Source organism: Tympanuchus pallidicinctus, unplaced genomic scaffold, assembly GCF_026119805.1.
Source record: "Tympanuchus pallidicinctus isolate F22 unplaced genomic scaffold, pur_lepc_1.0 scaffold2, whole genome shotgun sequence".
In the NCBI taxonomy this organism is placed as follows: Eukaryota; Metazoa; Chordata; class Aves; order Galliformes; family Phasianidae; genus Tympanuchus; species Tympanuchus pallidicinctus.
In genome coordinates, this window is record NW_026294721.1 from 20651856 (window position 1) to 20665525 (window position 13670).

Sequence of the window (13670 nt, forward strand, 5' to 3'; positions counted from 1 at the left end):
ATTACTTGTGTGTTTGTAGAGATACTGGTATCTAACTCCCCAGGCTGAGATGGGAAGGGCCTGTTTTTTGGAGGGCATCCTGTTGGGCCTCCTGCTCACAGTAGGGTCAGTTGGAGCGGGTTACTCAGAGCAGTATACTCAGGCTTTGAGTATCTCAGTGACTGGCGGACTGTGACCTCTCTGGACAACCTGTGCTGGTGTGTGGCCACCCTTCCAATCAAGAAGATATTTTTCTTACATTCAGGTGGAATTTCCTGTATTTCAGATTGTGTGCATTGCCTCTTTTTACTGAGTACCACAAGAAGAGGTGGACTTTTCTTGGAGGGGCTGGTTCTTGAAAATCAACGAGCAATCCTAGATTCCACTTCCTTCCACTGCAGTTTCCCAAGGAATTCTTCCAGTCGGAGCCATGAGCTGGCCCAGGTCTGCTCTCCTGAAGTTTGGGATTGTAGAATCATAAACTCGTAGACTCATCTAGGTTGGAAAAGACCTTCTAGATCACCAAGTCCAATCTGACCTGTCCCATGGCTACACCATGTCATTCATTTGCACATCTCTTGAATGCCTTCAGGACTTGGGACACCACCACTACCCTGGGCAGCCCGTTCCTAGGCTTGACCACTCTCTCAGTTAAGAAATTGTTCCTAATGTCCAATCTAGATCTTCCTGGTGCAATTTGTGACCATTTCCTTGTGTCCTGTCGCTTAGGATTATGGAATCACCAAAGTTGGAAAAGGCCTCCAAGATCATGTGATCATATCTGCCCTGTTCCCTCTTCTCGCAGGCCTTAAGTTCACCATTTCATGGTCACAGCAGTGAACTTCACCTCCCCTTGAACTGCCTAGTGATGTTCTTCTTAATCTGGAAACAATTCATCGTGATAAACATTTGCCAGGATAGAGCCTTGCAGTTTATTTTAAGAATTAAAAATAGATATGTTTAATTTACACATCATAAATTTTGTTCTTTTCCCATTTTTTTAAATACATTTACTTATTCTCCATGTACATCCAGGTCTGTTTGCTGAGGGAGCCAGGGTCAGAGAAGCACAAAACATGTTCATTCTTAATTTCCAGATAGCTGCATAAAAGGCCTGGAATGGTACAGGAGGGTGAAAAGAGTATAAAACCAAGAGCAGTTCCAGGAAAAAAAAAAAAGTTTTGTTCTTTTCTTATTCAGCATCTTATTCAGTATCTTTTCCTCATTAATGAAAAGAGATGAACATCTAACATACACAAGTGTTGCATGAACTGGATGTGGTTACTAGCTGCTTCATCCTAATATGTTAAGTGGCTAAAAAATTGTGAGATGAATAAAACTGAAATGGACTTTGAGCTGACTATGGAGCAAATGCGTGCTACTTGAGATGATAAAGGTTTGTTATACCATTAAGCTCTTCTTTTACATGATTAAAAAATGAAGCGCAAAGCTGCCTGAGCATCTTCCTGCAGCCATGACCCTGCGTTTACCTTCCCCTTTGTCCTGACTGGGGGATCAGCTGATGGTTCAAAGGTGAGGCAATGCTTCCTGAGTCATGCTGAGTATTTCGTCATCTCGTTAGAAACCTGCTTGCTGTATGTATGTGTGTGATTCATTGTTTGTTCAAATGATCGCACTGAAGTCTGTATGAGCACCTGGAGTACACTCAGTTTTTATTATGTAACTTTTTTTTTTTCCTCTCTCTCTCCAAGTCTTTTGCTGTTTCCTCTGTTGGTTTACATATATTGTTGTTATTGATAAGCCATAGAAATGCCTGAAGAAGATGGAGGTTGCATCTCCAGTGTATTTTGTAGGCTCAGGGATGTCTTCTCTCCTAGAGAAGATGACTTCCCTGGATTTTAATCTACTGCTCTCTGGCTTTCTTCTGTGCTGTCTGCAGCTGAACACTTGTGAAGTAAGCTGTCGATTCTTTATGGGGAACATTTATTCTGTCAGGAAATAGCCACACTTGGTATGACCTGTTCTCAAAGTAATCTGGGGGGGATTAAGAAGCTGACAGAATTCTCTCCTGTAACCAAAGATCATGGCCCTGTGGCAGCAGCATGTGCTGCAGAAGAACCTTTGCCTCAGGTGAATCAGAGCAGTGCAACGTCAACAGATACCTGCAGTGCTCTGCTGATAACACGTGGATGATGCTGAACTCTGGATGGAGAAACAAATGGGCAGTTATCTAGTCAGTGTTTTATCTTATTGTAACATAGATCTGTTGGAGAAATACAGGATCACTTTGTCTGGTCTTTTAGAAAGTAAAAACAGATCAGTCGTTTAAGAACAATTACAGCAGGGAGCCCCTTTTAGTGTTGCAACTTGCTTGTCATGAAGCACAAGATGCTAATCTTGTGGATTTTTTTTCCTCTTACAGGTGCCTGAGATTATAAGCTCAATTCGACAGGCTGGAAAAATTGCTCGTCAAGAAGAGTTTCAGAATAATCTTTCAGATATTGAAGACCCTTTTGCCAAAAAGTTTGAGGTGCTGTTCTGTGGACGTGTGACTGTAGCACATAAAAATGCACCCCCAGCGCTCATAGATGAGTGCATTGAGAAATTTAATCATGCGAGCTGTACAAAAAAGTCAGATTCTGACTCCTCATCCCAACAACATGAAACTGCCAATAACTCCGGAGGCTTCTCTTTCAGCAACAAATTTCGGTCTGTCTTCCAGCCCTTGATGGGTGAAGAGGAGGAGAAAAGGCCAATTAGGAAATCCTTTTCGCAACCTGGACTTCGTTCCTTGGCTTTTAAGAAGGATTTTCAAGAGGGAAGCCATAGGGGTAACAGCTTTGTCAGGTCTTTTGAAGAAGATGCCATTTCACTAAACCTAAAAAGTCAACTTATCTATGGACACAGTGTTGTGCAGCCAACAGACATTGCAGAAAACCGGACAATGTTGTTTACGGTAAAGCAAGATTTGCAGCTAATGGTGGTGTTCTCACATCTTGGAGTTTGGAATGGCAAACAGCAGAGCTCTTTTTCTTGCAGATGGCAGTTACTTTTTTAATAACTTAAATGCAATTACCAGAGCTAAAACTAAAGTCGCCTACTTCTTTATAAAGCACTACCTGTCAGTAAAAAGTATTTTATGTAGTTAAAATGGCTTTGTGCTATGCACTTTAAAACAGCAGTATCTGAAGTGTTGGGCTTCTAAAGAAAACTTTTTAGAATGCAGCAGGAAGTTAGTTCCTAGTTACACAATTGCAACACAGTATGTGTAGTTACTCTGAATATTCACAGAAGAAATAAACTCACAGATGAATGAATTACATGTAACTGGGGCAGAAGAAACGAACCATGATGTGGGCTAGTAGAATTTATGTCCTATGATAAGCAGCGTAATGTCTGAGTACTAATGCAGTTGTACAGTGACTCCCTCCCCTACTCCACACTACCTACGCTGCTGTCTTGCTTTTGTGTGTCTGGGAATCCTCTTACCATGATAAGTAAGCAGCAAAAGTACCTTTTCAAGACCTTAGAAAGAAGTAAGAGTTTGTACTATATGCCACTTCTTATAATTCTTCTGATTGACAATTTACTTACCATGCTTTGTGTTTCATAATATCTTATCATACAAATCTGGAGCTGATTGCTATAGCTGTCTGTTATGAGCTCATCTCTGATCTGTCAGCTGCTTTTAGGGATGGCAGTTTTTAGAAGCAGTAACAGCATTTTTTAGGAGGAAAGAGAGCTGCCTCTGATTGCCAAGGTTGTATGTCTGTAAAAAAAAAAAAAAAGTAAGTAATAGTGAGAGATGTAGTTAGCTATACCTGGTTTAAAAACTTCTGTTTACTTGTGTCAGACTGGTAGCAGAAGCAGGAATGGAAGAAGATGGAGTGACATTTTGCACTCTAGTAAAAACAATTCCATCTTTACGTTCTCCTGAGTGGATATTTCACACAGAAAATGTAAATGCCCCTTATAATAAGATAATAGTAATAATTCCATTATTAATTCACATACCTATTTTAGAATCAGGAAGATTAGAGATGGGCATATTTGAGACCAGGTCCTCTCACTCCAGTGAGTATACTTCTCCTTTATATTAAAAACGTGCAGCAGTTCTCAGAGAGGCATGCAGCTCCCGCTTGGATAGAACATCAGTCACCTGCTGATAGCCTCATTTCCAAATTCTGCAGCTTCTTTTTAAAAATCTAATACAAGACTTACCCTCATCAGACTTTCTGATGTGCTGAGAACTGTTAGGAGTCTGAACATAATCTGTTAAAATATTACAAAGGTATTGCCAAGAGTTGAGAAATATGAAACAATAAAATATAAACCTTATAAAAAGCCTTCATCCGTCAAAAGTTTGTGTCAGCTCTGGAGTCACTGCTGTGCAAACAGCCTACAGATTAAATTAGGTTAGAAAATACACTCCAGTAACTTTATTTTTATAGTTAGAGCCTTTAAATTAGATGTTATGAGTATCATAAATAAATAAAATCCAACTACTTCTTCCCTCCAGTAAGTAAATAAATAGAGTGGAATATAGCTAGAGGCACACACATGGGTTTAAATTTTGGGGCATTTTATTCAGTAGCTTTTGTAATATGGTGTGTGCCAAGGCTGTAGAAACTAAGACAAGAGTGTTAATACATTTACTCAGTGTGAAATGAGTTACTTATGGTATAACATTACACTCATCTAATTAATCACTGTTCTCAATCTCATGTTTCAAATGTGAAATTAAATCAGATTTCAGTGTGCAGTGCTCTGAATGCCAAACCAATGCTGTTTATTCTCTCCTTATTGAGTAATAATTCACTAATTGGTTTAGGAGTACAGCTAGAATAAAGTTAGAGATTTTGTTCAGGAAATGTTTTTGTAATGAGGAAAAAAAGTAATTCTAATGTTACTTGTTGTCATCCTGTTATTTTTGCTTTTTTTTATTATTATGATTTTTATTTTTTAGATTGGCCAGTCTGAAGTTTACCTTATCAGTCCTGACACAAAAAAAGTAGCAATTGAGAAAAGCTTTAAAGAAATATCATTTTGTTCTCAGGTAAGATTGGGTGTGTATTCTTTCTTGAAAGCAAACAAATAGATGTGTATATATATTCTCCACTTATGAATCCTTATGGATTTGTCTCCCAGCTTTTCATATGGATTCTCACCGCATGATTTCAGTAATTGCTGTTTACAAGTTGCTAGTTAATCAGTAATTCTGTCAGACTGTCATTCTTTCCTTGCTTTTTGCATTTTAATTTCTGACATAAAAGCTCACTTCCCTGTCTGGTGGATGAATAATACAAGTTCGAAGAAACAACCTGGTAATTTCTGGCTGCAATTTCAGCAGGCGTTATTGAGAATTGTGCAAATCTGTGATGTTCTATCGCTCTATTTTTCAAGGAGAGATTATGAGAGGGGAAAACAATTTGTAAGAGTTTTCTGAAACAATACCTCTGAATTTAATTTTCAAGAGCATAAATTACATGTGAGTAAAAGACAACAGTCTGCAGTGCAGAGGTAATGTGTGTGATGCAGTGAGAGAAGGCATATTTCAGAGCCTCCTCGTTCACTGGCTTTCTCACACTATTTTGCACTTGCTTATCTTGCGTAGCGACATTCTACTCAGTGTCTTTCGGTCTAAATGATCTGGGATCTTGCTAGAAGGTTTGCGATAGGTTTATGTACCCATTTTTAAATGTTAGGACTATCATTTGCTATAATTGTAGCTTATTTGTTTTGTGATATGGTTGTTGGTTTGTTTGTTCTTTTTTAAATAAACTGATGAGGAAAGCTTTCATCATTAAATATACATGTACCTATTCTAAAAATTTTGGAGTAAATTCACTAGTTTGCATGATGTCAGATAAGAGCTTTGAAGAGAATCCCTTGTTCACAGAAAAAATCATCCCCATGTTCCCATTGGCCCTTTCCCTAGGCAGCAGCTAGACAGACTTCATGTCATGCCCTGCAGGTCAGCAGACTGTCATGCCTTTCAGGGCAGTAGCAGGCAAGTCTGATTGAGTCTGTCCTCCTGTTTGAAGCATGTGTGGTTGGGCAGATTTTGTGTCAGCTTGATGAGTGTTGATCCTGAGCTGCAGACCCAAGGGATTTTACCCCAAGAATGCATATTTAGAAGACTAACCAGAACTATCTTACATATTTATCTTGGAAATACGGCCTTCTTAATTAAACTTTTCTTGGAGGCACTGGAGGTAAATTATAGGGGAAATCAGAACCAGTGCTTAATTTCCAGAATGCCCACCTCACCAGTAAGATCCTGGAAATAGAAGGAAGAAGCATGTGACCTTGGGGCAGTGTCAGAGATTGCTGATCTGAAACAGCTGAGAGCAATTGCTTGTTGGTACCTTGCAATTCTGTGTGCAGGGCCATTGTCCCAGGTGCTCTTCCTCTGCTGCAGTGATTGGACTTTCAGGAGAAGAACCATGGGCAGGGATGTTAAAGAAAGGTCACAGAAGTTTGTATCAGCCCTTTCATGCATTATATAATTACCCACCTAAGGTGATTTAGCTTGAGCATCCAGTGGAGCTAGAGCTGGAGAAGCTGAGGACTTGATATTATTTGAGTGTCCTGATATGCTTGTTCTTGTGGTATATCAGTATCTGATGTTTGTGTGATAAAGTCTTTGTTGTCTGTGGGTAAATATGTAGGTAAACTCCGGGAAGCTGGGTATTTGTGTGTGTTATTTTCCTTTATTCAGCTGTCATGCTTTGAGGGTTTATTGTTAGTATTCTGAATGATAAAACATTTGAGTTGCTGCAGAATGTTTGATGCTACCATGCATTCTTTTTGGGCTACGTGCCCCTTTTGTTTTATAGAAGTATTCTGTTTCAGTGTTGTTTTTTAAGAAATATTTTCATTGTGATAAAATGACAAAGAGAATATTCAGAAATTCCTGCTGAGTTAACAGGGAAAAGAAGGGGGCAAAAAAATGTCATGCTAGCTATCTTCAAACTACATAACCCTCACTGAAATTTCTTATTTTATGAAATTTCTGATCATTACGAGTGGTTATTGTGACTTTTTGATCTAACAGCTTGCTTCACTTTAGTGTGGTTGTACCATGCTAGCTAGAAGGTAACAAAAGGATACTGAGTGCAACTGAATCTGTATCAGTTCTATCACTCTGCATGGTATTCATAAGGTTTAACAACAAATTGTGCACTGAGGAGACATGCACAGGTATGACCTGATCCTACTCATCTGAAAGTCATTTCCTGAAAGAAAAAATTCTAGCAATTGAATATCTTCCTTAGCATTTTACCAGGAGGTAATGCTTATCTACTGTTCAAGTAGATTGTACCTGATGTTGCATGTCTTTTAGGAGCAATAATGCTTCCATGATTCATTTTTAATATATTAAACCATTTTCATTTTTAAATAGCCAAGCTTTTAGATTAAAATACATACGTGTATCGATTTTTTTTTTCACTTGCTTTATTTGCTCTTACAAATCTAAAGCAATTATGTCTACTTAAGAAAAAGAGAAAAAACAGAGCAAAGCAGCTCCACTGCTGTCTCCACTGTTAAGTAAAATACGTATTAAGTAGTATTCCTTTATCCTTGTGAATGTTTTCCAGTGGATCTATAATCTGTCCCATTTACAATAAAACAAAGCATCTTACAAATGAAATTTAAATAATGAAGGCTCTGTAACAGAGGAGACTTTTTAAAATGACCTTACGATTTTAATGTAGCCGTAACATAGATGCACAATGTCTCTGCTATCCTGTTGACCTTATGTGCTTTTTTTTAATAGGAAAAAAAATAGATGCAAAACACTTAACATGGAACTATTTTGTTCCTGTTGTTTTTGTGGTAGGGAATTAGACATGTGGATCACTTTGGATTCATCTGCAGAGAGTCTTCAGAAAATGGAGGCTTCCACTTCGTTTGCTATGTGTTTCAATGTACAGATGAAGCACTGGTAAGTGAAAGAGAAGAGAGACCCATTGTTATCTTGTGTTCTGTATTTTGCTGAATATCTTCTACCCTCGGACTATGCTACTGTGCTGTGGGTCAGTCGAGTGCCTCACTGCAGTAGGCTCAAGTTTTTGTGGGGTTTTTTCCTTTTAATCATGTGCAAGAAAATACTCCCAGATAGAAGCAGTGTCTATTACTATACCACAAATCAAAAATGGTTAGCCTGGAAGAAATGACTTAATAATAAGTTTTTTTGTGCTTATGAGTTCCTGTGTTGTTTCTGTGTCTAAACAACTCTTTTTTGCTTAACATACACACCTTCCCAAACAGTAGTCTCATTCTGTTGTGTTTGTGTTAAGGGAAAGAGAAGCTCTGTGGAGAAGTGAAATTGTTCTTATGCACTCCGTTCTTTTTAGGTTGATGAAATCATGATGACATTGAAACAGGCTTTCACTGTAGCTGCTGTGCAACAAACTTCCAAGGCACAGCCGCAGCTCTGCGAAACGTGTCCTCTGCAAAGCTTGCATAAACTCTGTGAAAAGATAGAAGGTGGGGTATAAAGAATTTTATGGTCAATTTTTTTTTCTTTTTTCAAACATTTTTTTTGGTGGACTGTCTTATGTGTGAAACTGTAGGGAATGAATGCTTAAATAGAACTTCAGTTGTGGGGGGAAAAAAAATGGAGCGTCAGCCTCTCTTAGATAGAGTACTATTGTATAAAATTACCTGTAACCTAATAAGAATTTTCAAACAATCTAAGCTCCCATCTTGTATTTCAGTTGATTTTTGAAAACAAATTAACAGTTTAAATGTGTCTGAATTGCAAGTAGCCTAGCACAGTTAGCCATATGAATACAGCAAATTGCAGATAAGAAAGTTCTCAAGAACGTATACTGCAATAACCTGCTGTCCTGTTGAATCTGATTAGCTAATGGCATTACAGAGCCACTGAATATGAATTGTTGAGTTTTCAGTGTACTTGTTTGTGTCAATCTGTGCTCCTTCGTAGAAATGGAGCAATTATAGCCTAGAAAACAAGCTTAAGACAAAAGAGCAAAACAATTATTTGCATTTCAGCAAATTTCACCATTGGGCTTCATTCATTTAAATGGTTTCTTGGGTGATTAGATGGCAACAGTAGCTTACCAGATCACAGAACAAGCTTGTTGGACTAAAAACTATCCAGTATTAATTTTGAAATTGGAGAACCTCCAAAACCACTTTCAACTCTGCTTTGGCCTTCAGCTAGCAATCAGTTTTTGGAGAAATTCTTCAGTGCAAAGGAATCTTATGACTTTAATCATCTGGTTCTGAAGGAGAAATGCCATGATCAGAAACTGAAGTACAAAATACTGTTCATGGTTTGCTATTCTTCCACAGAAAATAAAAGGAAGAAATTTAATCTAGGGTGAGAGCAGGAAAAAAATAATCTGAATGGGAAAGCAGTTAGCTTTAGGCTGTCAGTAAATATTCTCAGCAAGAAACAAATAATTTCTTTGCTAATATGCAGTAAGATTGTTCTTTTTCAAAAGTGTGTTAAGGCTTACAAATCAGAGAAAGCTGTTAGAAAATATACAGCAACTGAAGCCCAGGCAGTTACTGAATAAAAACACCAGCAAAATAGTCTATGAAAGTGCTTTAGGGTTGTGGGTTAATTTTGTTTTCTGTGATGATGGAATCTTCTAGATCAGCTAAGAGTATAATCCTGGTCTGTGCTCAGTAATTCTCCTTGCTGTAAAGAGTTCACGTCCCTCATTTTAAAGATGACTTCAGTAGTAACTTTAATTTAATCTACCGTTCTTTCTTATGTCCAGTTATGAAATGGTTGCAAAGGGTCAGCTCAAAAAATTGGTACTGATGAGCTTTAGCTTTCATTTTATACATATTTCTGCAATTGTTTATTTCTGACAGTTTTGTTCCTCTTATTAGGGCTACATCCTTCTAAGACTAAACTAGAACTACAAAAACATCTAACAACACTAAATAGTCAGGAACAGGCTTCTGTTTTTGAAGAGGTTAAGGTAAGCTTTAGTGTAAAGAACCAAAATGATTCTAATTTTGTTTGTTAACTATTCAGTGTATTTATATCATAGACTATTGATCACCTTGTGCTTTATTTTCTGCATCATTATTTTTGATGGGTTTCTTTATCTCGAAATTTGCTTATTTTTCTTCCTTTTATTCTTCTGATGCATTAACTTCTCACAGGGAAAACCGCATATGTTGTTTTTGTGGGTGAAGGCAGGAACTTGTACTTTGAGAATCCTCAACTTTGAGAGTGACCAAAACAAAATACTGTAACATTCCCAGATCAGAAGATGTCCTGCATAAAAGTTAACCAAGCTCTTAATACTCATTGAACTAACTAAAAAGAAGTTAAACTTTCTATCTTTTAAATAAGATTCAAGCGTGGAGGAAAGCATAGCTGGATTTAAGATGTATGATGAACGTTAAAGGCAATGTCATTGGGCTTGTCACATTAGATTAGGAAACTTCTAACTCTTTTTTTTTTTTTAGTACCATTCCCTTCCTGTTTTGAGTCATTACACCCTCTGTCTTTGTCCGTTTCCATTTGGCAATTTATCATCCAGTACCGAATTTGGAAGTTGCTCTATGGAGTGACTCAATTTGTTTGTATATAGCAGCTAGCAGGCACTGTTGCCTTCTTAGTAGTCTGTACGTGTTTTAAGGACCTTGTTAATGCTTCTTGTAAAAAACATTGCAAGCAATGAACTTTGGTTAAATCAGTGGTAAAATATATCTCCCTGCATGTGTTTTTCTGTTGTTCTTTTTAGTTGGAGCGACTGAAATTTTATTTAACTGTGTTCATAAAGCTTCGTATGTTGTAACCTGGATATGCGTAATTGTCTTTCTCAGGTTATTATTTATTCATCTATGATGCTCTCCTGGCATTAGCTCCTCTGTATTGCATCTCTTGCATTACCTCAGTAGGCTTTAAACCTAACTTTGGAAAACCATGTTTTATATGATTAAATCCTCTAATTGTTTTTAATGTTTTTTTATGCATTATTTTATATCTAAATAGAGTGCAGCAGAGGTAGCTATATTCACCTTGTACAGCCCTGCATACTAATTTATAAGACACCTGTCATTTTCCAAAAGTGAAATTTCTAGTGAGAAAGATGACTAGAAGCATCGTGAATAACAGCAAGACACACTTCGTGTATGCTGCAAACTCAGGACTGCATTTTTTTTTTAATGGACAAAAAAGTACTCTGAAGTTGTTATTTCCATGTAGCAGTTTCATAGTTTTATAATTGGCCTTTAGTTTTCACACAAAATCTGTCATTTTGGTAGTGTGATTGAAGTGTTTCTCTGGCTGTGTTGTTGCTGCTTTTCTTGGGACTCTGCTGTCCTCTGGTGGACTGATACAGTAGCACTAATTCAAACTGTAGTTAGATATTGACAGTGAGAAAATTAAAAAGGTGGAATGTTTGCTGATCATTTTATGAATGCATATGACTGTGCTTGTGGTGTTTTTAATTAAAGAAATTGAGACCAAGAAATGATCAAAAAGAGAATGAGCTGATTATCTCTATTTTGAGAAACATGTATGAAGAAAAACAGAAGGACCATGTTCACGTTGGGGAAACAAAACAAGTAAGTAACTGTTCAGTTTTAGCTCATGTAAGAAAAAGCCAAGAAAAATCATTTATTCCATACTTAAATCTTATCTAAAGCAAACTTCCATCATTGGTATTTTGGTACTTCAAACTGTTGGCAGTGTTGAATACTGGTTTTCCTTTCAGCTAATGTCACATGTCAAAATTAGGCATAGATTGCATGTTTTGAGTTGTCCAGTGGAGTTTGGTTCCCGACCTTGGATGAAGAGATGCAAGCTATGGAGGCCAATAATTTTGATTGTCATTGCAATGAGAAGAAAGAAACAGTCCTGTCAGAGAATATATAAGCAATCTGTAATTGCTCTCACCTGAGCTGTGGCTTTTGCCACCTCCTTGACTGTGTGAGCCAATGTCCCAACAGCACACTGGGCTTGATCATTGCTGAAAATGGTTATGTTGACTCAATAGCTGAAAGTTATTTCTTTTGTGTCAATTACCATTTGAAATGACCTGAAAAGAAATAGCTGAGAAGCAATGCTGTTGAATCTTTTATGAAGAAAGGTTGAGGAACTGGGCTTGTTTAGCTTACAGAAGAGAAGGTTCTGGGGGGACCTCATTGTGGCCTTCCAGTTCTTGAAGGAAGCATATAAACAGGAGGGGGGAATGACTGTTTACAAGGGTGGATAGTGATAGGACAAGGGGGAATGGTTTCAAACTGAGACAGGGAAGGTTTAGGTTGGATATGAGGTTTTACACACCGAGGGTGGTGACATTGGAACAGGTTGCCCAAGGAGGTTGCGGATGCCCCATCCCTGGAGGCATGCAAGGGCAGGCTGGATGTGGCTCTGGGTAGCCTGGTTGGTGACTGTGCACACAGCAGGGAGTTGAAACTAGTTTATCTTTATGGTCCTTTTCAACCCAGGCCACTCTATGATTCTGTGAATCAACAGGAGAAATCACAGAGTTGCAGGGGTTGGAAGAGAGCTTTACAGATCAAGTCCAACCCTCCTTGCTAAAGCATTGCCATCTATTTCCAAAGAGCTAAGCTACTTTATGTTCTGTATCAGGTCATATCAGTGCCATTAAAATAGCTGTATTTATACAACATTGTTAAGTTTTTTGAAAAAATGATTAATGATTTTGGATGCCTTATTCTGTGCCTCACTTGAAATGCCTCAAGGAGGTCTGTATTTCAAAAAATAATTGACACCCATTCTGTGGAAACATTCAGTTCTGATTATTAGACCCTTTACAAAACGTTGGCTGACTGCCACCGCTTCTGACTGCTGTGACAGCTATGGGCCATTGTGATACAAACTAGTGAACTAATATATGGGAGTAATTAGACCACTGATGAAATTGGGGAAGTAGCAGCAAGTCTTCATTTACTGTTCATTTATTTTGTTAATCTCTTCTTATTTTATGGTTGACTAGTTACTTACTGACCTCTTGGAGAAAGCAGAAAGAACACTTCATATTTAGTTTTCTGCTTTTTTGGCTTGGACTTCTCAGTGGAAATATATTTTTAAGGAGGAAAACAAACAATCAAACAAACAAAAAAAAACCAACACAATGCTGTAGTGTAGACTAACAGGAAGCAACACTATGTGGTGTTCTTAATCATCATATCTGAAATATCCATACTTGAAATAACACATAGTATTTAATAGTTGTCAGTTATGAATGGTTAGGAAGTAGAGATATAAAATGCAAGATAATATCTTAATACATATTCAGCGTTTTTTGAAAATTCCTAAGGCCTCTTGCTGTTCGTTTGCTCAGCTCCTGAAGCCAAAAGTGGTTAATCTGACACTTGCTAAGATGCCAAGGCTCTAAGAACAGAGTTGACTTGCTCTTAGTCCCTCATTACTCTGCTAATTTATCTCCAGAGCCGCGTGACAGCAGATACCTTTGAACATGTATTCTGGCTATGATACTTGCTTCAGCAGTCATTAACCCATGACTTGCTAGTGTCCCTGTTTCCTTCTTTTCTGCATAGCTATTCACTTTCATACTTGTCCTTCCACTGTATATTGGTGGGGTTTGTTTTTTTCCTCTCCTGAATTAAATACAAATGATGTAAACAAGTGATACTAGCACACAGATCTTTCTGAACAAAAATGACCTTCAAAGCAAGCTTTCTAGTACAAACATAATAGCAGGCAGCATCTAACCAGCATTCTGAGCTTAAGATGAGTAAAA

The 13670-nt window shown here is 37.7% G+C and overlaps 1 protein-coding gene across 13 annotated transcripts in view; it reads left to right on the plus strand.

The window, feature by feature from the left end:
• Positions 1-13670, plus strand: part of TBC1D1 (TBC1 domain family member 1) — a 94445-nt gene that overhangs the window by 41929 nt on the left and 38846 nt on the right. For 11 of the 13 annotated variants that reach the window (XM_052683328.1, XM_052683325.1, XM_052683330.1 and 8 more), the window contains 6 exons: positions 2363-2896; positions 4907-4996; positions 7784-7888; positions 8301-8433; positions 9814-9905; positions 11395-11505. In XM_052683328.1, the coding sequence (XP_052539288.1) occupies positions 2363-2896; positions 4907-4996; positions 7784-7888; positions 8301-8433; positions 9814-9905; positions 11395-11505 (1065 nt within the window). Of the gene's footprint in view, positions 1-1817; positions 1895-2362; positions 2897-4906; positions 4997-6436; positions 6552-7783; positions 7889-8300; positions 8434-9813; positions 9906-11394; positions 11506-13670 lie in introns of those variants that run through there. The other 2 variants (XM_052683336.1, XM_052683338.1) reach the window with 2 other exon arrangements.